We start from the raw sequence: 26,256 nt of genomic DNA, 5'->3' as shown, positions 1-26,256 counted from the left end.
CCCTCTGCCTTATTGTATATATTTGTTGCTTGAACTTTCTAATGAGATTCTTCCCATCAGTAGGAAATTTCTGTCACGGCCAAATGACATCAAGATTAATAGCTTACTTTGCTCATGAAATACATAATCTTTTTAATAGATTTGTTTACTAGTATCTGTTTCTCTGTGCAGCTTTGACAGTCACAATATGAGCTAAACATTGATACAGACCACGTACAATCGTTTTGTTGTAGACTGACCACAGATAAAGATTACAGTGTAAATAAAATAAGAATCTTTCACTGATTGAAGGTACATGTGGAAATATCTGGATCGAGGTAACGGTGTAACAAGGCTCTGTCGAGTAACCACAAAAGCTACACAAGAACCAGATATTTCTATCCGCACTTTCAACAAGTGATAGATTCTTTTCATTACATGTCTTATTTTTCAGTCAATAGAAGAAATAATGTTAAATAAATACTTTTCTTGTAAGCACTATTTAACTAAAGTAGCGTATGAATTTACGCATTCATTAATAAATTAATTACAGCACGTGAATCATCTTTCATCCCAGGGTGTAAAAGAAGTTTTTCTAACACCGACAAAAAACACGGGAAAATTCTATCTAACACGCAAGAATATTATTCAGCATGTAATTGCTTTAAGAAATGTTTAAACACGGAAAGCGCTAGCACCTTGACAACTATAGGCAGTAGTGTACTGCTGATATTGCCTGACGATTGAACTTGTTTACACAGAATATCCGCAGGATAGCGGCTTATACTGACAAGCGAATAAAGACAAAACATAAAACTTTATCTTTATATCAAATATCTAATTTTATTGTTATGAACTCAAGTAGACATTTACTGTGAAGGTTATGAAGAAATGGAATAATACCTGCATTTCGTACTTGAAAAAATATTTGACAGAAATCAATTTCTTAAGTCATGTAATAAAACAGTTATTAAATGGCTTACCGGTCAACACCGGTAAAATCTATTGATCGCCAAGCCATACAGTAAGTATGTGTTATGAACATATACTTATTGTTCGGTTTCGGCATTGGCGCAAAGCAGAGATACCAGCATGGGTACAAATTGATGAAAGGGGTTCATCGATGCCTTAACGTCTTGGGCTAAACTTACATCACTTACAAGGAATCAAGATAGTTCTATATTCTTTTTCATAAGATCTTAAGACATAGAAATATATATATTAAAAGGAGGTGAGCAGTACTGTTTTATTTAAATATCATTGTCGGAGCCCTTCTTACGGCGCAGAAATACTTACTTCTCTGATTATAATGTCTTATACTGTATATAGTTTCAGTCTCACTGTCCGTAAGGTTTCTTTATCTGCAGCATGTGCCGATATAAATCATTAAAATAATCGTCTTATTTTATGTGTCTATTAGTGATTATATTTGAGAGCAAGTGATGAAACTGCTGAAATACCAGCTGATGAAATGTTCTTATTGCCAGTTAACGTATAATGAGGTTTTTTATCATTGTAAGGAATTCAAACTCACAAGATGTTTTCAAAAGAAAGTAAGTGAACGTTTGAATAATTGGAGCATTATACAGAAAAGTGTGTCGATTAGACGAAGCACAATTGACTTGCACAAGCGGTTATCAATAACAGTCATTGTGAAGAACTGTTATGAGAAAATGTTATAAAACAGTTTATTGGCAGAAAAATTACGACAAATCATTATACAAAGTAACCAAGATCAAGTCACGCTTCTCAGATCATTGTCTCAGAGCAGACTTTTTCTCGTGATTTGATCGTTAAATCTTTAGCAAATAAATAAATAATAATATATAAAGGTATATAAACTTTAATTGATTGACAATAATTTCCAAAATTTACTCATTGGAAATTCTAGCTAAAATTAATTAAATCGTAAAGCATTTTTACTTTACTTCCTTAAATACTACAGAACCTATGTAGAAAAAAAAATGTGTTCGTTTTAGAAAATATTAAGAAAAAAACAAAACCCTAAAACATTAAGCACACTGCTATCATTTTTATTGGCTCAATTTCCTTCAGGTTCAGTGATGCTTTGAATATATTTGGTTTCATGAAATTCTTATATTGTAGAACAATATCCGTTTCGAGCGTGCAGAACTATCTTAAATACTGAAAACGAAAAATACGATGATTTTAATCAACCAAAACTAAAATAAGATAACATGGATTTAAATAATCCGACTTCTTGTTTTTAGGATTTAACCTTCGTATATATTATTTTTTCGGCAGAATTATTTTTTCAGTACTGACAACAAAACTACTTAGGTGTATTAATATTGTTTTCCGCTGCAAGAATGAAGTATAAAATGGATAGATAATGATACAAATAAAAAGAAACAACATTATTAAAGTGGCATTATGCCCATCTTGTGTTTTTGGTTAATGTTTTATAAAAGCAAATTTCGGTTGCTGTGTCTTTAAATGTGTTAAATTAACGATAATGCTCCATAAGTATTTGAAGTTGATGCTTTAGAAATAAAGAAATCGGACTAATAAAATAATAGTTTTTTTCTTCAATTTTCTACGCAGTGATCTCCCTTACCTATAGGTAGATATTTCTGAAGTTGAAGTGAAGCAACTCCTGCATGCACTTTGACCTTTCTTAAAAAGACCCCAGTAAAAATAAGAAAAGTCATATTTGGAAAGTTATTATTTTGTACTGGTAACAGAAAGAGTTTGGTATATTGGGTTAAAAGCTAAAGTTTCCTCCACCCTTTTTACACACACATCTATTTCAGCTAGATTTTTGCATTGAAAAATGCACATAACTCCACTTTAAGTACTTTTTTATATTTCATATATAAATTTTGGCTTACTGAATATACCTGGAAAATATGGTGCGTTTTTGTAATACCAATAATATGTTTCATGAGTCGCTTTAAAACATGTATATTAACATCACCTTTTGATAATGGTGCTAATCATTTCACAAAACTTCAGATACAAGTTTCTTTCATTTTATTTGTTTAAAAAATGGCTTTAACTGTTTCCTCAACATAAATGTACAAAAATAGCTTTGAACAGCCATTGAGTATAAAGAGACCAAGTTTAAGTTAAGTACATATATAAACGCCATACATTTGTGTTAGCAATACGCTGGTGCTCGTACTTCTGTTATTTACATATAATAAAATATGTAAGGCATAGAATGCAGTTCAGCAAAATACTAGCAGACCAGCAGACCCTGTTGACTGAGCCGGTTCATTGGAGGTGCAGCGCCCCTCATACTCTACAATACTAGCTTAAACGGGATAATACATATATATTGAATGCACTCTATGATTCGGTAGGACCAGAAAATATATCAACACTATAAGTTCATCTAATTCTATGTAAGTGATATAAATATAAAAAAGAAAATATCAGAATATTGATGTTATCAATACTTTTAAATGCGTATGTTTGATGTTTCCAGATTCAAATACTAGTAATCGCACTTTAAGAAATTACATCGAATTAGAAAAAATGTATTAATTATTAAAATACAACAGAAGCCACAAATGCGTCAAGTTTGGAGCATCAAGAAATTGACATTACAAGTTGAAATGGGAGGTTATTCATGGCTTATAATATATTATGCCTGTCATCCGACAAAATGTAAACAACATTAATGATTTCAAGGCTTTTTCTAGTAATTTAAGTATGTCTCCAGGTAAACTTCACAATATAAAATTGACTAAAAAATGAAATACTTGTAAGATGTAAACAAAAATCAGATATCAAATATCAATTTAAGTTAGTCAATATATTTGTGTTCACTGTACAATACAAATACTTTCTACAATTCCACAACATTTCATTCGTACTTCAGCAATAACGCAGTATTGAGCTTTTCAAAATATCTCATAGTCTACTCGAGTGATTTTGAACAGAAGTACTTAACATAACTTACTGAATGTTTTTGTATTTATGATTGATTATAACTAGCAACACATGAAACTTTCTTGACATAACTTTTGAGTTGAGACATGAGGCTTTAAAACTTTTAATTTTGTTGTTTTTCTTTGGAAAAATTAAAAGACCCACATTATTATGAATATAAGTTTAAATTTAAAATCCAAGTGAAGCTGCTGATTGTACATAATTAAGTATAATACCTTCCTTTCTATAAGCTTAAAACTGAAATAAAATATACATGCATTAGCCTAATACTGACTTCTTCTTCACATCAAAATTATGTTTATTAACTGCAGCAAGAAAATAAAGATTATGATCTGAAAACTGGACTGAAATAGACAATCATGCAAAACAAAAAGAAATGTTTCTTTGTAATGTTTCTTTTTAATATCATGTACTTACCATTGATAATTTCATTCGTAAAAGTCGAATTTCATTGATTATAGATTGGCAATCGTTGGACCTTTTTCCCCAACCAGGTGCTCGTTTACCCCAGCCAGGCCGTCTTTTCGTTGCTTCAAATTCGTCGAATTCACTTCTCTTGCCCCAGCCTGGTCTGCGCTTCATCCTGTCAACACCAGTTATCTCACTCGGCATATCGGATTCATAGCTTCTTTTGCCCCACCCTGGGGCCCTTTTTTCTTCAAGTGCTCCAAGATCGTTAGAGTATGCTCTTTTGCCCCAGCCTGGTCTTCTTTTATATAGTTCTAAATCGTCAGAAAAGCTCCTTTTTCCCCAACCTGGACGACGCTTATAAATGTCTTGATAGGAGTTCTCGTTAGCTCTGTTTAATTCATACCGCGATAAGTCTGACAAAACTGACTCTAAATATCCTAGCCTGTTTGGCCTTTCGTCTTCCTTTGCCCAGTTTGGGCCAATCTTCTCAAGCGTTTCACCATCTATGTTATCAGAAAGTGTTTGTGTTTGTATTGAGCAAAGTGTTAAAACCAGTAAGACAAAGTCCTGAATACTCATCTTCTCTTTCCCCTTCCTAGCAATTCTGACAAACTAATATAGATAACCAATAATACATTCAGCGCCGTGCTTAAATACCAAGAATTCAGCGTGGAGCATTGCATTGGAAACAGCCTCCTGACGTCATGACCACGTGACAACTTTGTAAAATATTCTCTGTACAAGGATTGTCAAATCCCACGACATATTTTGATAAGTCTATAAAAACAAGGTCCTTAAATGCGAGTTAATGTTATTAATTCTATTCCTGCAAAACAATTTATTTCTTTACGACATTATGTCAGGCAGAATTGAAAGTACTCATAGAATGTCTAATGTACATTCTAGCGTTAACCCCCACTGATATAATTGCCTTGAAATTACACCCCTGGCGCTTCATTTTATCTTCTTTAACAAGAAATTGCTAAAGTTAATTGTAGGTAAGTGAATCAGAGGCTTTTAAAGTATTCAATTTCCTTCCATTTGAAGCACTAAAGAGAGAATGTCTTTCCGATCAAAATTGACATCATACACACCCATGTGGAGCATATATAGAAACCAAGTAAACTATCAAATGAAATACGTATGAAAATAACAACAAACAGATGGCGGTACACTGAAATTGCATAAACTAATTATCACAGCGGCATGGCAGATGTTGATGGAAAAATATCTTGAAAATCAATTTAAATATACAGGAAGATATGAAAAATATATAACACAATTCATACATGTAAACCTGTATAATTTAAGCGTCACATGAAATACAAGTATTTTTCTTTTATTTTACAATCTTCATTTACTGTGTGACTAACGCAGTACATAGTTACTTATTTGAATGGCACGCCGGCCAATGATCAAAACTTTCCCAGAGTTCCAAAAGCCACTGACCGGCAAAACTTTCAGTTAGTTTTGTTTGTTTGTTTTTGGTTTAACGCTGTTTTTCAACAGTATTTCAGTTATGCAACGGCGGGCAGTTAACCTAACCAGTGTTCATGGATTCTGTACCTGTACAAACCTGTTCTCCGCAAGTAACTACCACACTTAAAACAGAGGTGGAAAACACATGATTTCAGACACAGTGCCTTTTATCAAATCGTCACGGAGAACATACGCCTCGCCCGTGGATCGAACTCATGACCCCGCGATCTGTATATCTCCGCTCGCCCTATTGAGCTAAGCGGGTGGGCTCTTTCATTTAGTTGACCGGTAAGTGATTCCATGTGTTTTATTATAGAGATAAATTTTCGAAAATTGTTTGACTTTAGCCCCTCAAAATTGAGTGTTGAAAGAGCACATACTACGAGCCGAGTCATGTATTCAATACAATTATTCAACATGGGATTGCTGGGCTAACACATGTAAGCATTAAAAATTTACAATTACAGTTTTTGAAAATCTGACTCTGGTGACATGTAATAAAACACGTATTGAGTCGTATTTAGGCCGATAGTAAAAACGTTTTACAGGTAAGCCATTCAAAAAAATGTATATTACAAAGACAAATAATATTTTATTAATAAGGTCTTGCTAGCACTCTTATTCACAACGAATTTCAAGTTGATTTAAGTTCTTCATCGTATGAGCATCTTTTTTTAGAAAAATAGTAACCATGATAACATGAATGATGTCAAAACTTTGGCACCCTATTCTCATTTTGATTTACTTTTTAAATACATAGGTGTTAGTTCCCGCTACATGGTCTAAAAATGTTTCTTTGACTTTGTAAAAGATATACATTGTTTAATCATGAGATATGATATAATAGTTTCGGAATAAAATAATATTGACATCAGCTATCATAAGCCGAGGTCAATTTTACAAGCTTCTGGTGATTATTACATCGTATCAGCCAAAGTCAATATTACCTTCTTCTGATGGATAAAACATCATATCCAATGACTAAAGAGTAAAACATCATATCCAATGACTAAAGAGTCAAAAGTTGTATAATATCTTCGCCTATTATGACATTTGTCAAACGTTGCAAATTTCTATATCCGAAATATTAATTTAAAGTTTTAACATATTTGAACCGTAATGGAATACATTCGATAAATATTTGGTTTAAGAAATACAAATCGATGTTTATGAAATACTTAAAAGTTTTTTATTCAATTTTATTAGATGAAGCCTGTGTGATTTGTTTTTCTACAGATAACAGTATTGTGCATTAATAGCATCTTAATTTTCGCATAGCGAATGCTGTTGATCTTTATAAAAACAATGTCTGTCTTCTGGCCAAGCCTAAAACACGTTAGCAGAGTCTACAACATATTATTCGCATGCGACGCGGTCACGCGGATTTATGGTGTTCATAAGCACAGTAAAACCATCCTTGCTGGTCATTGGATACAATCAGCTTCGTCAGGACCTTCTTCAAACTTTTTGTTTTGCAACGCATAACTTCACTCGATAGCTGCCTTAGTGAGGGATTGTGGAAACCAAAATCAAATATTTTTTTTTGCTTACCTGACCATCTATGCTTGGATTTTGCTACAGTGACATTAAACGCTAGCCGAGTATATCGTCTGTCATTTCTATTATGATACACAAGTATCAGACACATGGGGACTCGAACAAGGGTCACAACATTAACATAGTGTCTTTAGTTGCCGCAATACATCTCCACATGTAACCAGCACTGTACTCTATAGCAACTCAAAGTATTTGATCTTAGTCTCAAAATAAAGCCAGCTCAAATACCTATGATCATGTATTTTAAGGTAAAGTATGATGTATATGTCCCGAGCTAGATCGGAACTGTTCCAATATTGATTAAAGTACTATATAGTTGTTAAATAAACTACTTTAAAAGAGCTCCGGTCACTATTTGTTATCAACCTGCAATGCCTCTCAAAAATTCTTAAAGACATGGATTAAAGGCAAATATGTCCAGTAATCTGCTTTTACCCATTTTATAGACAATGCTGCCTAGACTACAGTCTCGGCAAGAGAACCTCCATATTGATTGAAGTTCTCTGTAAGAAACCTAAGTCATATCCAGTGATAATAATTATACGTATTATATTTTAGGACAAGTTTTTAATATAAACTCTTTTTTTTTCATTAAAATGTTAAATCCTTAAAAAATATCTTATTTGATAAATTTTGTACTTATATCGAAATTATAATAGTTATGACATATCTTAAACATAATATTATTTGATTTTATGGAACAAATTTATTTTCATATACTGAATTAGAATTTTGTAATGTTTGACAAGACATGTACCATCATTTCACTTTATCAACTTGAAAATTATCATATTATTTCTTTCCAGTATTTTTGCATTATCATTTACCTCTTTCTGCACTGGAATGGAGTTAGATGTTCCTTAATTTCAATAGCAATTTTACTGAAAACAAACTTCAATATATGACATTTTGGCAAATTTCTTTCTTTACAGACTTTATATTGTAGAAAAGAGTTCTTACGCTGATCGTAGTTTCTACAAACAACTTTGAGCGCAAATTTTATGTTTTTCAAAGATGTGGAATAACTGAATGGAAACACACGTAGACCCCGTTCACAATTACTATTTATAGAACAATTGAATATGATTTAACCGATCACGCGGACTTCGAGTAGCGTAACATCAAAAGTGAAAATGGGCCAACATTCATGCTGAATAAAAAGCATATGATTATATTAATAAGTTCTACTTCTTACTTTGCTTCTACATCTTCTGATTTAAGTAAATCAGTTTATTCATTTAAGGTATCTGTGAATGACTCAAATAACTAACGTATGTTTTATAGTTTTATTTTCTATCTTTAAAAGACATCAAGCATGATTTTAAGTAATGAAAGTTGTCATAAAGAATGAAAATTTCCGGCTTCACTTAATCCATATACATAAATGTTATTTGCACAATACGTGCAGATAAGTATATAGATAATTTGACACAAGATAATGTGAAAAATCGTTCCCGCATTAGATTTTGCCGTTTTATAGTGACCAAATCCAAATTTTTAATGAGAACAATATTGTTAACTATGTGCTCGTTGTGTCCACTAAATTATTCATGACTGACCGATACCTATCTGAGATTTTGACAGAGTTTCTTAGAAGACTGATTTATTGCAATAAAAAGCGCATTTGCGCATTTATTTCTTGGATATCTGTTATGAAAAAGCATATTCATTTACTCAACAGTTTAGAAAACGTAAGTATTCTATAGGTTTATAATGCCTTATTTTCTTACAGGAAAATATGATCGGTTACTAACAGTTTATGTGTTATTCTAACACAACCAGCAAATAACCTATATACATGTAGAGCAAAATCAATATCGGGTTATTCTGCAATAAACCACTCGCGTGCAATGACGTCATCCGATCCAGGTGTGTAGTACGGTCGCAAAAAGTAGTTACAATTTTTTCTAACACTGTTGATACTATTATGTCGTGTTAGAATCGAAATACGACCTTCGTGATATATTCTTACGCATAAGAACTCAAAACTCGGGTTATTCTACGATAAACCACGTTTGGGAACTTATTATTTCTTAAATATTACTACATGTTAGGTTAAAAATACCATACATATAAAAGTAAGCACTGTAAAAATAAGTTTTTTTAATAATGATAATAAAATAAAAATAAAAACAAATATAAACGGTTATTTTAATAATGTAGATGTGTTTCATTGCTGTTAGTGAAGAGACATCCATATCGTACGACGACATAAAAAAAAAGAAGACAGTTAATTTTTATTATATTTCTAAAGATAACTTTGAACATTAGTTACTGGCAAATAATATGTTATGGAACTATATGAAAATTAATTGTTTTTACTAAATTTTCCATTTAAAATTGAAAAGCGTTTGTCAAGGGGGTACCAATTAAAAAAGGTTAAAGCTTTATACAAACGGTCGTTAAGTACGAAATTTTCCGTTGTGCATCGGTCAAGATGACACGGAAGATTTTATTGCCGAGACAACCTGGGTTCGATTCAAGTCTCAGATTGGTTAAGCATTTCTATTGTAAAGCTTATGTTCTAATGTTTATTATGACCAAATTGTCAATTTAAAGACAGATCATTTCAGCCGAAATCTGGAGCTTAGGGCCTTTTAAATAAATATCAAATGTTAAAACATCTTAGCTGAAAATCGACAAAGTATACATATTTAAAGTGAAATGACAAGCCACGAGACTGTTCAACTAAAACAAAGGAGCAATAAAGAAAAGTCAAACTTTGTTTGATTACGTACCCTCCGATTTGTTTGATTTAAACACAAGCAAACAGATACATTACATAAGTTCGTTATCAGTTTGTTTGAATGGAGATTTAGTCATATTATTCATAAAAATATTTAGAAGCAGACTAAAATAATTTTAAGCTTTAAATCCACTTTGTTAATCATAATTCTTATAAATATTCGCACCATCATGTTTTATGACCAATTAAGACTAAACTTTATATCTAACAATTATCATTTTAATTTAGTTTAAACATATTTTTATTTCATTCGATCAAGTAACATAGTTGCAATATACATTTGTGCAATATACATTTATGAAATGTTGTATCAGAAAACAAGCAAGTAAATGCTTATATTAATTCCTATCCATAACAATATCATTTTAATATTAAGTTACTAGTATATCATACTAAGACTAATGAGCCAGATGTTGCTTTAAGTTATTTTTGTTCAGCAAAAAAGTTCAGTTGACACAGAGCTATTGATACTATATAAAGGTAACTATACAAATATTAGTTTCAGGGCTTCTTAATATCAATTAAATTTTATCTTTTTGAAAATTTTAAATATTCAACAGTTTAATTTACCTTGGAACAAAGCATTCCAACTTACCAAGAGAGATTTGTTAATTCACAAGCCATAGGGTTTAGCGTCTGTTTTCAACATTTAAAGTCATATAAACGAAGGTATCTATTTGTGGCACTCACGCACTAAACGCAATGCTATACCTTACAGTGCAGCATCGCTGGAATATCACGTCGACATGTAAAATGATACCTCATCTAGTCACATTTTACTGACACTAGTCTGACCTATTCAAGTACAGTCTGAGCGCCAAGCGGGTGCTCTACAACTTGGCTATCGAAGCGGCTGTTGGGTAAGAGTCACACCAACACAATATAGGTCAAATGGCCACTTTTAGATTCATGGTAGAGAAATAAATAGAAAAAGTGGAAACTCCACAGGTCGCTCAACACGACAAATACGAAAATGTTGAAGGCTCGGTTTGATTGAGCCTGTTCAGTGACGGAAGTAGAAATGCATAGTACTGTCGACACCGTCTAGCCCCGGTTGAGCAGAACTCAACATTTACACATACTACAAGTACAAAAACTATTTTAGAGACATCCGCAGATGTATTCATACACCAAGTGCCAATCAGGACATTGTTTCACCACGAGCGGGCACCATCCCGTAAGGCAGGTGGCTGGCTTCACGTGAAGAATTCTACATCTTAAGCGAGGTTTCGAACCAATATCATCGAAGGGCGAGTGATTCGAAGTAAGCGACTTTAACCACTTGAACATTGAGGCCCCTGTTTAAAGTTTATGATAAATAAACAAGACATATTGTTTGAATACGGTCATTAAAACATATATAAATCATCATTCATCCGTTTTATGTTCAGACAAAAATTATTAAATAATCGATATCATTAACTATCGGAATTGTTGTATTTTATATAAAATAGAATATTGTTTTTGGAGTTTTTCAAGCTGTATGATTTTGTCACAAACTGACATACGGGCCTCAATGTATCTGTAGTTTAAATGTAGGTAATGCATCATCTTTTTGTAAATTTTTGAGTTATTGAGGTAAATGTCTGATTTTAATCATAAAATACCTCTCATGTTTTTCTGTATTTCATAACTTAAATTTCCATGTAAATTTTATTAAATTCGGTTCAGAAATAAGAAAGTTGATATTTTATAAACTTCAGTAATTTATGTTTTTATCCCTTAAACCACTATAACGGGCCTTAAATTGTCCTATTCATATCCGCGCCAAAGTAGTCGGATTTCCCGGCTATATCGAGATTCCCGTGGATGCAAATATGCAAAATGCAAATAGTCAGAGAACTCGCTTATGTCGTGAGTCCCATGAAATTTAGTATTTGGCGGGACATAACCCTACAAATAGACTGGACTAGATATGCCTAGTGCACACCATTTTCGACATTAGACGAATTTACGTCAAATTGATTTTTCTTGGTAGCAATTTATGCTCGATCGAGGTAAGAAGTTTATTTGTTAGATTTTTGTATAATCTTTGAATTACGATTTCTATTTAGTAAATTTTTGTTCATTCTACAGGATTTTGCAACATTTTCTTTTTCGGCATGTGATTTTGGCTAGCTTCGGTATGTCAGGATTTTTTTTTCAGGCTCTTGTAAATTATTTCGAAAGAGGAATCTAAAATGTTTCGTTTATAAAAGCTGTCAGATTTGTACTGAATTTTGTGTAAAATGATAATTGTAAAGTACCCTTTGTCATAAACATATGTCAAACATTTCGTTGTTAATTATGGAACGCCGATACTGTACTGCATTGTAATGTATAAATCTATGTGGCAAGTCTAGTACCGTGCACGTAATATGTTATTGTAATTTGAAATTATTGCCAGTCTATAGCATATACATACAATGTCCGTTTTGTTGATTTGAAATTGATATTTAATTCATACCAGCTATTGTAAAAAGTTTAATTTGCATTGCATTGTGTTAATTTGTGGTTGTAAATAATAGCTGCAGTTTATTATTTCCTTATCTATACTTTTTCATCATAAACTTTTCATATCTTTTTCATACTTTAACTTTAGACTTGTAAGTAATTAATTTTAGAAATAATGGAAATAATAAGTGACGTATTTTAATCACGTGACGTATGAACTTAATAGCACATGTATTTTGTATAAGTAACACGTATTTTTTAAGGGAGTCTACGGAGGTATGGTGTACCCAAAGGAGCAGTTTTATGCCCTGACTTGTTTTTGCTATGGTGCCTACCATATGTTATTTATTATAGCTTCTTCCACCAGACGACTTTTACCTGGTGATGTCACGACCCGGAAGTACAATACCCGAGGTTATTTTATCTTCACTCGCCTGGATTTTCCCAGCGCAGAGCTTTCGTCCCATGGTTGTGCCGTAACCCGCAAAGACGAGGACTTTTGTCATCAACTGAAACAACTCAGGGATGCAAACACCTACCATCCTAAGGAGCCAAAACGGAGTCAACGTTTTCACGTTTTAGAGGGACTTTACTTAAAGATATGTTGTTTATTTTTGTGCTACTTAAAGTTCGAAGTTAACGGAAACACCTGTGTCACGGAACTGTTAGTGTTAGGACTTTATACCTGTTAAAAAGAGATACTGACTTCAGATTTTTTTTCTTTTGGCTCACTCTTTCTTACAATAAGATTATTTCCCATTTTCGTTTATTCATTGTACATTATCATTTTCTGTAAATAAATTTGTAAATATTGTAATGGGTGCTGAGTTGTTCTGGTAGTAATTGTCCCCGGTACGTCCATCCTGTCACAGATTTTACCAGTGTAGTGCAATGCTTATTGATCTGTTATGGACAAAACGATGTTTGCTTTCCGTGCAGAAAGGAACTGCATATACGTTTTGCATTAAAATACTGCTGAAACTCGATATCTCGAGCTCTCATATCTCAAAATTCCGGCTAGCTCGAAGACATTTTAAGTCCCTTCCCTAAAACACGTGCACAATATATGAGCCGTGCCATGTGAAAACCAACATAGTGGCTTTGCGACCAGCATGGATCCAGACCAGCCTGCGCATCCGCGCAGTCTGGTCAGGATCCATGTTGTTCGCTAACAGTTTCTCTAACTCCAATAGGCTTTGAAAGCGAACAGCATGGATCCTGACCAGACTGCGCGGATGCGCAGGCTGGTCTGGATCCATGCTGGTCGCAAATCCACTATGTTGATTTTCTCATGGCGCGGCTCATATCGTTGTTGTTGATTGGATATCTCAAAGTTATACAATCGATCTTTTGGATCTCGAGGCACAGAGTTTCAACTATATATATAATTGAATTATAATACTATAATTAAAGCCGGCATGAGTTTGATCCATGTTCTTATTTGCGATTTGGTCTGAAATAATTATTAATCCACCTTTAATAAATGTTGGAAATTGCCAGAGAACTATTCGGCTCAGGTATAGAATTCACGATAGTAGGATGGTTTAACTGGCGGCAATCAAGTCCTGTATGCAAATTACAGTTGATTTCTTGTGGTACATTATACAGAATATGCAAATCATTAATAGGAATAATGATGTAACATTGTTATTAAACGTTACGACTCTCGGCTTGTTGAACGTAAGCAATTTGTCATATGATGAGGAAAAAAATAAACATTGTCACAACAGAAAAATATACAATAAACCAGCAGCTAAATTAGCACCATATACTACTAAATGTAGATTTTTATTATACGATAAAATTTAATGCCAATAGGAGCGGGATTTGTCATCTAATATTACGCACTTGACGTCATAATTCCTCACAATCCTGTTTCTAAAGCTCGTAAATTTGGGTTTTCGTGAGATATCAACGTTACTTTGATTACAATAGGATATATTTTTGTGTTCATGTATATCACCGGAGTAAACTTACAAATAATTTGCAGTATATTAATAGATTCTGAGTAAAGGGAATGAGGTAAAAAATCAGTTTTATAGCATGTATTTGTACACGTAAAGTAATAAGTGGTTCCACAGGGTAATAAAATTGTGCAACCAGATTTGAACAAATGGCCTCGGAAAACCACTTTGATGCTCTACCGCCTGAGTTAAATTAAGTCACACTGTATGAGAAAAATGCAAATACATACGCACAGAGATTCAATATTCGGGTTCGGAATATATATTTGATGCTCTACCGAGTTTCCTGGCAGACTAAACACTTTTTTTTGTATAATGAAATTACAAAATATTAAAGAGTGAATATCCATTATAAAAATCGACTGTCGTTACATATCAGTTTAGGTTATAGGAATATGTGACCTGTGCAAAAATAATTACAAAAATAATTTTTAGTTAATTTGCACAATGATTTATCACTTTTAGGTACAAAATATAAACATGTGTTCACACTTCCCAGTGGTTAAATGAAATATAACAGTGGGTTACATTTAAAACAACTTTTACTGTTTCAAACAGTTGAATAAATGATCGCAAATTGTTGCTAGAATATATCAATGCCAATGTTATGGCGATTTATTCAAAATCATTAATTATAAGCTACATGTATATACAAATTTGAAAGAGATCTACAATTCTTGAAACATTTTAACAGTTTTGACGTTGTGACCTCATGATTTTGCATGTCATGTTGCCGAATGCGTTTGTCACTGCCTGGCTAAAACTGGTATAATTTGGTAAATACAATAGAAGTAACGTCACAAATAAGAGTTTGTTAAACATGTACGGTTAAATTATGTCAAGATCAACATAACATAAAAATTAAGAAGTAATGTAACATGTTTCCAATTCTTTGAAGACAGGCAGTTTGGAACATGCTGTCCATTCAATGTTTAAGAGGTCTTGAATTTCACCACCAGCTGAGAGCGGATTGTGTCCAATTTGTCAGTGATGATCATATGACTAATGGGACAAAAGAAAAGACAAGACAAAGGTCTTGATCAGCAAGGACAAAATGGTGTATACATCAGGCCGACTGACTTAATCTAGGTCATGTGGTGACTTTTTCGGCTTTTGTTTGTGAAGGAAGACCACAGGTACCTCTAAGGGCATTGCTTCTGGCATGGGTAGGGAAATGGATAGAACTACCGACAGAAAGGTTTTTAACCCACACTGGTGAAGGAAAAGAGGTCAGAAGTAATCTTAACCTATCTGACACGGAAACCCCTTCGGTATTCTTACAAGGTAGAAACTAATTCAAAATGTTATTAAACATACTTGCCTATTAAGTCATTGTTCTGCAGACTGACTATTCAAGCGTCATCTACTTTTGCAATTTAATAATGTCTATACCGTGTTCTTGAGGAAACACTCGTCACACTACCCAAAACGTTTGCAATATGAGTCATTCGCGAAAAAAGTAAATCTGCAGTATTCGTATAAAATATGCTACTAACTAATGAAAATAAATGACTGCTTCTGTTGCTATACAGAAAAAAGATAAGGTAAGTTTATCAATTCTTTATATATTTCTGTCATTTTATCTTTTTCGATGTTCTGGGAACGGGACAAAAATCAAGCTTTATATATACATGTATATAATGCTGCAGAATGCTTTTTTTCAACGTCAATAATCATAAAATGAAAGAAACTGTGCTTCCTTTCAGTGAAGATAACAATTGTCTCACTTCTCGGTGAAATATATTTCATGTTCACACAAAACAAATAAATGCCCTCTATTTACTGAGCAGTAAATATACAGCACGCATTTCATTTTCAGTCAAATAACATTAAAAAATCAGTAAGTAATGATCTGTCTGAAAGTTTTCTTCAATTTCCTTAACAGGAGAAATTGCTCCATTCTAATAAAGGCAGACAGAACAAGGTATAGGGTAATATAAATCGGTATAAATTTTTGGGAATCATTTTATGTATTAAAACAATATTTAAAATAATATGCAAACTAAAATGTATGAGAGCAAAATAATACAATGAGGTAGACTTGGCATGATGCCGTCTATTATTAAGAAATAATGTAATATGCAAAGTCTCTCCCAAACATCGCCTAATGTGAAATTCTATCAAAAGACCACAAGCACTGAGCCTATCGATCAGAAAAAGACAGGAGATGCGACAGTCATACTTTACTTTAAGACTGATATCATGATAGTTATTCAAAGTAAGAAGATCGACCCAGTTTATTCAGAATGTACTCCATGATATAAGGGGCCCGTAAAAAGGATGTATTTCAGATAAAGTAGTTTCCTTTTTATAGTGGCCTATAAGCAGTAGGTTTTCATTTATTCTTATCACGACTTTGATACACCAACCTTATTCCAACCCGACGTAAATGTTTCATGATGTGATCGCCGAGGCAAAGCTGATTTCGTTGACAAAATCGGACGAACTTTAAAATCTCTACCAAATAATTTAGATATATAGAGCAAAGATGCAATTCTTAATTACAAGTAAAAGATTTCCATTTGGCATAAACTGTTGACCAGCCATCTTGTAGTAATACGTTTCAGTATGTACGTTACAAATGCTGAACGGTTTGGCTGGTTACAGGTAAGTTTTGTCCCAACGTTGATTGACCCTTATTAAATATTACTTATCCTATACTGAGTTTAAACTGCATTAAACAAAGTATTATCCGTGCTGTTAAGCCGGTGCTAGTGAGAGGTGTTGCATATTTCATTACCTCTCATGAACATACTCAATCAAACCGAGTCTGCTATTATTCTGCTTGGTTGCATTCTTTGATTCCAGATTTACAGATTTTTTTCAGCATCAGTGGCATTTTAAACTTCAATGATATTGCTCATTCTAGTATTCTGGACTGTTCACCAAACCATCAAATTAACCTTCCATCTTGTCAATTAATGTACATCGTTACTCCCCGATAACCGTACAATAGTCGCCCAACTTTGTAATTAAATTTATAAGAGACTCTCCAGCTTTATTATGAATTTGAGCCGTGCCATGGGAAAACCAACATAGTGGGTTTGCGACCAGCATGGATCCAGACCAGCCTGCGCATCTGCGCAGTCTGGTCATGATCCATGCTGTTCGCTTTTAAAGCCTATTGGAATTGGAGAAACTGTTAGCGAATAGCATGGATCCTGACCAGACTGCGCGGATGCGCAGGCTGGTCTGGATCCATGCTGGTCGCAAACCCACTATGTTGGTTTTCTCATGGCATGGCTCATTTTATTGATCTATTAAATAAATATCACTGTTTAAATAATTCATACGTTGTCTACTTATAAGCCTTAATCGGTTTTAGATGGCATATATAATTATAACAGTTTCATGGCTTTGCTTCAATCTGTGTCAGTTTTAATCGCAATTAATAGATGATCGGTCTTTTTGTGAAGGTTAATTGACTTGTCAAGTGTTGCCAATTCTTGACACTAATGAACACATTATGCTTAAGTAAATAACCCCCTTTGCCAGAAAAAGAAACTAAGAATTATCATGTCAAATATTGTAAATATCTTTTTTCATCCATTGATTCTGATCTAACCATGACAAAACCAGTACTCGTTCATTTGAAAAAAATCTTTCAGGTGAGCGAATGAAAAAACAATTAATATGAAATTTATCATAAGTTTATTAATTTTACGCACTAAACTAGATAATATCAGACTGAAAACTAATACTTATACTTATCAAGGCATGGATTTTTATTGGTATCCATACAGTTAACATTTATAATTGATTGAGGATAAGGTTGTTTTAATTACAAATTTAAAGATGTTGAATGTTTGTTACAATTTAATATCAAATAATCTGTCGCCCGACTGAGCATTTGAACTATTGGCTATTCCCTGTTTGAAACTATTTTTATCTGATTTTTAGTCCTAAAATGATTGTCAGATCTTCCAGTCTTCTCTATCTTCAATCGTTGCATGTCAAAGCAAACAGATTAAAATATCCAACAGGAAATTTCACACTCAACAAATGCAGCCGCCTATACAGCATTCAATATTGAAACAGGGGCACATGTAAATTTTACTCGAATACAGCGGCCTAGCACATATGTGCACAATTCTACAATAATAACAAGAAAACTGAAACACTTAGTATCACAGGGCGACAGAGGACTTGTAACGAGTGCAAGTAAATATCTCTTATCGAAAGTAATACAAATAGGGAGAAGTGGAATAAAGAACAAGAAATATTGGTTTTAAAGTTTTTTTCTTAGAACTGGCAAGTAACATTATATTAAAATTACTTATTAAAATAGCATATGCAATAAAAAGTAGAATATTAGCAGGTAATACACATTACTAGACTAGAATATAAAAAGAAAACAACGGACGTGGAAATTCTACCAAAAATGCAGTTTTTTTCTAACTTTTTTTTAACCGCAAACCATTTCTTTGATTTTCTATTTATACTAAACGGGCCATTATTTCTACAAATTACATAAGAAGTTCATGATTCTTAACCATTTTATTATGATGATATATAGGTGAAAAAAAACTTTCAAAGCTGACGTCTTCATAGCAAGAAAGTATATTTGACCTTTACAATAAAATTGGGTGCATAATTCTGACAAAATTGTCCTGGTATTTTCACTAACCTAATGATCAAAGTTTCTAGGCTATGTATCTCTGTTACATGTAGTGTCAAAAACGTGTGGGCGTAAACAACATTTTTACCAAGAAAGACCAATTTCCAACATTAAAATAACAAAAATGTTCATTTTACCTCAACATTTAGTAACGGTTACCTTGACTTTGAACAAATGGTTCTCTTTTCTTATTACAGTAATAAAAAAGGCGCAACCACTGAAATTTCAACCACTGCGCTTCATACAAACTAAGGCATACTTCCTAGTCGCGAATTATTTACACCACACGTCATTCAGTTCTCGGTGCAACATCAAGACAAGTAAGGATAAATAGATAGACACAATCATACACGAAGAAGTACAACAGCAGGACATTGCCTTTGAACAGTCAGGGGCAAAACACCACTGGGGAGTGTTGTACATACAAACGTTCAGATGTGCTATACACATCCCACTCAGAAAGAACAATTGATTACAAATCTACATTCTGCTATATGGACTTAAAGACAGAAAAACAAACCAGACAGACTTATCTATACATAAAATATTAAAAGACTTAAAGGATGAATATTTGATTACTTTATAACACGATAAATTCCCTATTTGTTTTGGAAAATAATCTCTAAAATGTCTAGGAATTGGAAAAAAAACTTATTGATTCTAAAGTTGCAAACAAACGAGACACATGAGCGCCAGGTTTATGGAGAACTGCCTACACAACTATATATTCGGCATGTTTTGACCAACTGGATCCTTATAATACGGGACAAATTGATACAAAATTACGTTTTAATAATATCTGCTTACATTAAATTTGTCAGAACCCTTTTCATAGTACAGATGTTTAGGGTATAGCAGATAGGGTGATTTATTTGTCCATTAAAGCCTTTTTTGATTGTATAAATTAATATTAAATTCTTTTACAGTCTAGTAGAGTAACAGCCTGGCGTACTTTTGAGTTTGTTTGTTTTTATTCTGGTTTGGTTCACACAGTGTATAATTTATGAGAACTGGAATGATGCCAACGGAAGTCATCTCTATTTCTTGGCAAAACGAAACCAACGCGAAACATAGGCCTGAAATTACAATAAATTCAACAAGTGATTTAACAAGTGTTTGGTATCAAATGATATACATGTATACACATATCCTCTGTAAATGCAAATAAGTGTCCGTCCTGATGGGTACTGATACCTGTGAATCAGTGTCCGTTCTGATGGGTACTGATACCTGTCAATCAGTGTCCGTCCTGATGGGTACTGATATCTGTCTCTGGTCATAGTTATGAATATGCAGTGTATGCTTTAGTGAGTAACGGATAGATCATGACCCACATGTAAACTTTTTTTGGTGGTCGTCTCATTATTATTCTTAGTATTTGGTTGAAAAAGAAATGAGTCTTGAGCTGGGTTGGAATTCATATTTGTCGCCAGGTGATATTCCTATGATGGAATCTATTGAGCAAGAAAATGTTTATAATGACCCTGGTATACAAAATAACATCTTAGCAAAATAAAATCTAATAAAAATAATTAGTCTGTTTCTGACTTACATCTCTAGAAACGTAAACTTGCTAAATCTACCCTTACCCATTGTCTTTTGCTTATTCTGAATTCTTCTATGCATATATTTTTGCTCTGAAAGACTGATATTTAAGTGAATCCTTTAATGTCTTTTTTTAGCCTGTCGGATTTTGGTTTTACTTTTTACAGGCATTGACCTCTAAGCCCGGTCCTTCAGTTATATCTGTTTCCTCAAAAGGAAACAAGCATACAATTATTGTGAGAAAATCCTGTCATCAAAGGTTATCATGCTTTCAAAATAAAGCCTCCAGATACTGACCCAAAGAAACGATGTATCGAAATGTATTGAATATACTATCACGATATATTGAAAACAAAGATGCTTATCAGGTATGGCTTCCAGATTAATCTAAATTTTCCAAAAACTTGCACCACATGGTAGCTGATTAGCAAAGAAATCTATTGATGTCAGATATCGCTGGACAGCAAATTGGGTCATGTGCCACGAGTTTTTGCCAGTTGTTTTTATAAGATACTTGACAATGGTGGAGATGGGTTTGCTACTGTGACAGTAGATCCAGTTCCATGTTTCCATCCTTGGCCTGTTCAAGCAAACGATGGCGGTGTAGTCATTCCTTGCAGTTATACATTGAAAACCCTGGATGCAAATGACACTATAAATATGATCTCTGACACACTGGAAATAATGCCAGAAGGTGATGGATGACATGACGATAAAGATAAAACTTAAGTAAAGGAATGAGTGAGCTTGCCTGTATATATAGTGTTGTTTAAAGCGGTTAATGCATCTATTAAGGGTTGCTGCTGGATTTATAGGAAATGATATTGAAGTCATACATTTCTTGACAGAATAGAGTCAAGGTGTTTATCACAAAAAGTGATAGTTCATTGTATGTATTTTTATAACCATAACTCATTTATAAATCATGTAGTCCGTTTTTAAAGCCGTTATCATTTTTGTACTTAAACTTTGTTGTTTTACTGATAATTTTAGTCCGTGATTATACTCATTTATTTTGTTAAATTGTTTACTGACGATTCCAGTCCATGATTACCATGTGACGTTGTTGTTTTTCTGATGATTCTAGTTCATGATTACCCTGTGACGTTGTTGTTTTTCTGATGATTCTAGTCCATGATTACCCTGTGACGTTGTTGTTTTTCTGATGATTATAGTCCATGATTACCCTGTGACGTTGTTGTTTTTCTGATGATTCTAGTCCATGATTACCCTGTGACGTTGTTGTTTTTCTGATGATTCTAGTCCATGACTACCCTGTGACGTTGTTGTTTTTCTGATGATTCTAGTCCATGACTACCCTGTGACGTTGTTGTTTTTCTGATGATTCTAGTTCATGATTTCCTTGTGACGTTGTTGTTTTTCTGATGATTCTAGCTAGTTAATCCTGTAATAAGATGTTTCTAAAAGAAGGGAGCATTTGCTTAACTTTTGTGTATTTTGTGTAAAGACTCTAAATTAATGCTAAATATACTAAGGAACAACAAAATGAACAGGGTCACCCAAACGTTACAGTCTTTCGTTTTTTTTCTACCATAAAAAGTGCTTCTCTCCAAAATATTTTTGCCACAAATAAGAATTTCTAATGTGCTAAATTATCTAAATCTTAATACGATTTAAGGAAAGCACTAAATGGAATTATAGGATAGGAATCGAGGTTTGAATATTTTGTGTGTGCATGAATTACATAATGAGTCATTTGATTATATGGTTACATTTATTGTTATGTTCATATATCAATTTTAAATACAATTTGTAATTTGTATTCTCTATTCTTTGTCACAAATGGCCAACAGGTCATTATCCTTTACAATAACAAAACATAGTCTGTTTAAGTAAAGTATTTCCACTAAATATGTAGCATTTACCAACTAGATATTACTGATGAATTCTGGAAACCTGAGCGATATCTATGAAACCTTGACTTTCGGGACATTTTATTGCCTAAAACAGTTTAATTTACATTTTCTCAAATGTCATGGTTTAGACTATAAACAGGAATTTCTGACATTGTAATTTCAAAAGAAATTAGAGCTTATATTACGCTTTTTAGTTTTCAATACAATTACTGGCACAGAAACTTGATCTCTTTTAATGTCAATAACGTAACAATAAATTGACCTCATTCAGTTCTTTTTAAAAACAAGAATGGTTTCAAAATGCGGAATCAAATAAAGTCGAAACAACAATCGTGATTTCGTTTCTTGTAAGAACTGAATACATGTTATGACTTTTGGTTGTCACATTTCTTGTCAGAGCTAAAGGTAATTTTCATTGATGTGATTACTATACCGTGCAATATATTTGGAAGATAACATTCCTTCGAGAATAATATGCCAAGTATGTGGCTGTTCATTGCACTACTAAACACATCTTCTGACATGTTAATTCTTCAATGAAAAAGTCAACTCTTAATTCAATAATACTGAACTGATACATCATGTTGCATGTTACTTCTATTGGCAGACGCGGAGCAAGTATGGACAAATTACATCAATAAATATTTCAACAAGACTTTTGACGTTTCAAGCTATCTTTTCACTTCTAGCCAGAAATTAGAAAATGGGCAAAAATGCCTAAATATACTGCAACAGCAACAGTTGCAAATATCTTGTGTATTAACATATTTGTCTGAGAGCTCTGTGTTACGTTTGACGAAGTCAGACATGTTATTATCCGAAACTGGCGAAATTTCGTTTCAGTTGCAGAGCTATAGTGGCTCACTTTATTTGTTGGTAAATTATTCATTTTGTTTACATAAGAATAATACTTAAATGTCCAGGTGGCTGTTTTGCATTTTCATGATCTTATCGTACACTTTCTTATAATCTGATATTGTTTAAATATATTTTTTACAATAGAATATCTCTTATATTGAATCGTTTGATATAAATAAAAATTGGTTTGTTCATAGATTATCTAATGGCATTGGTCATGCAATAGTCATACCATTTCCATTATTAATTAATATCAACAGGAAAATATTTTTCTTTTTAAACAAAACACTTGCTACAACAGACACTCTCGGGTATACGTGAAATCTTGAAATATTTATGTCCATAAGAAATTCCAAATAGTATTTCTCTGAAAAAAAAATCTAATTTTAATCTCGCTGCGATTAGATATAAAGAAAAGAGTGTGTCAAATTAACCGGTAGCATGAAATTTATGAGAGCAAGATGAGGGAACAAGTAAAATATCACTTAAAGGAGATTAGGGTAGGCTAACATGAATGTTACATTTGAGTAATAATCGCACCATCAAAGAGAAAAGAAAAGTGATTAATTGTACATGTTAGAAATAGCACCCTGAAATCGAAAAGAAAAGTGATTTATTGTATATAGTAGAAATAGCAGCATGAAATAGAAAAGAAAAGTGATTAATTGTATAAAGTCGAAATAGTACCATGAAATAGGAAGAGAAAAATACCAATTATATATAGCAGAAATAGCACCATGAAATAGAAAAGAAAAGTGATTTATTGTATATAGTAGGAATAGCACCATGAAATACAAAAGAAAAATGATTAATTGTATATAGAAGAAATTGTATTCAGTAGTAATCGCACAATGAATTAGGAAAGGAAAGTGATTAATTGTATTTAATGGTATTCGTACCATCAAAGTTAAAGTGATTAATTGTATTTAACAGAAATTGCACCATGAATATTAAAAGCAAAGTAATTAATGGTAGAGAAGTCAATTCCCAAACGAATACATACTGACTAACTTTCTAAGAACTGTATAAAACAGAGTTTCATTAAGTATATTGCACGTCAGTTTATTATTTGTGTGAAGCTTTGCATCTTTTCAGCTCGTTCTTTTCCCATCTAGACGGCAGTATGCATTATATATGAAAATAGCTGTTAGCGACATATTATTTCATCGTGATAATAAAGCGATTGACTTATATATAAATGACAAAATCGATGAGTTAAAATTTATTCACACATGGTAAAATGTCCTTGCTAATCAAGTAAATAAACTGCAGACTAAATACTTATCGCGTCATTAAAGTCTGTCATTTGATCGCAGCCTTTTTCGATACATACTGGCTGAAATAACTGTTTTTAAATGATATTTAACCATCGCGGATGATTTCCAGTTTACATTATTTGTATAAAAGTATAATATTGTTTCATGGAAATAATGTATTGCAACTTTGTCAGCTTTCTCTGCACAACGTATTTCTTCTGTGGAGAAAAAGCAATATATGTTAACTATGACTGCATTAACATGCATTTTATTGTCAGTTCAGTTAGTTAGAGAAATGAAGACATTGCATAATCATTTACGTGAAGTCTCAAGAAAGTAATTGTTAGACTGTTCGTAAAGTGACGTTAAAATAGAAAACGGAAGAAATGTTGAATGCCAGAATTACAGATGAAATTATCTTTATAAAAGAGGACATAAAACGTTATAGTAATTTCACATGTAAAGATTGCACACTTGCTATACATGCGTAACACATGGTTTCGTCTATTACATAACTTAATCAGCAATTGAGTAATAATGCGCAATAACTATGCAACAGTCTGTCATATTATATACCTGTAATAATCTCTTTACTTATTTAGTATCATTTTACTACAAATAATATGTAATATATATCAAAGAGAATAACAGCGGTATATCCTTATATTAAACCTGGACTCGCGAAAATGATATAAAAACTGTGACCAAGCCCTTCCGATCTAAAAACCTGCTCTTTTGACCGGAATTAAGAGGACTATATAATCAAGTCATACATCTTACTTTTCAACTTTAAAAGTCGACGAGAGCACCACAAGAGCCATTGAAGTACACTGAATTTGATTGATATGATACCCAGAAACTTTGATAAATATAGCATGGTGATACCGTTTTCAGCTAGTTTTTATTGCCTGTGGATTTTTGAACCTCTGTCAATGACCACTTTAATTAAAAAGAAATATAGTTTCTTACTATGACTCTTTGCAAAGAAATACTAGTATATAGTACATATACATAGATACTGGACCAGTTACGACCCTGCAATGGTTTAAAATTTTGGTCAAATGCTACAAAGGCCATCAAATTACATAACAAATGTCCATTCTAAAACTAAGCTGTAGGGGGCAAATGCCCTGTCTGCCATTTCAACTCGGGGGTGGGGGGGGGGGTGGGTTCAAATGTCCAGCAGTCCATTTTTTTCATGAGGGGATGTTCTGGAGGCAAATGTCCTACAATCCGGTCAATATGATTTATCGGCTTGGGAAATACACCCTCGGTCGATATTACTTTTCCAAGCCGATAGAATTCGATTATTCGATTATTGTATATTATTCTTATTATCGTTACGCATTCATATATATATTCGGTCAAATGTGTTTTACAGACTCTATTAAAAAGAACAAATAATTACAAAATAAAAAATCTTTTATATAAATTAACTAAACAGGAATATACGTAAATACAGATATAAAACCAAACCAGACACTCTGATTTGAATAGAAAACATTAACAGACTTGTACGGTTAATACTTGATTACTTTATAATGGAATTAATTCGCTTAAAACGTATTGGTTTGGAACTTAATCTCTAACATATCGAGGACATAGAAAAAAAAAA

General features: G+C 32.8%; 1 protein-coding gene across 1 annotated transcript in view; it reads right to left on the bottom strand.

Moving 5' to 3' along the window:
• Window positions 1-4,932, bottom strand: part of LOC123546869 (APGW-amide-related neuropeptide-like) — a 41,643-nt gene extending 36,711 nt beyond the window's left edge. Inside the window, exon 1 of the mRNA XM_045333490.2 lies at window positions 4,315-4,932. Within this exon, the coding sequence (XP_045189425.1) occupies window positions 4,315-4,887 (573 nt within the window). The 5' untranslated portion in view covers window positions 4,888-4,932. The remainder of the gene's footprint in view (window positions 1-4,314) is intronic.
• Window positions 4,933-26,256: the final 21,324 nt, after the last annotated feature.

Source organism: Mercenaria mercenaria, chromosome 9 (genome assembly GCF_021730395.1).
Source record: "Mercenaria mercenaria strain notata chromosome 9, MADL_Memer_1, whole genome shotgun sequence".
In the NCBI taxonomy this organism is placed as follows: domain Eukaryota; kingdom Metazoa; phylum Mollusca; class Bivalvia; order Venerida; family Veneridae; genus Mercenaria; species Mercenaria mercenaria.
The sequence above is the reverse complement of the archived record's forward strand: the minus strand, read 5'-3'. Positions and strand labels throughout refer to the sequence as shown.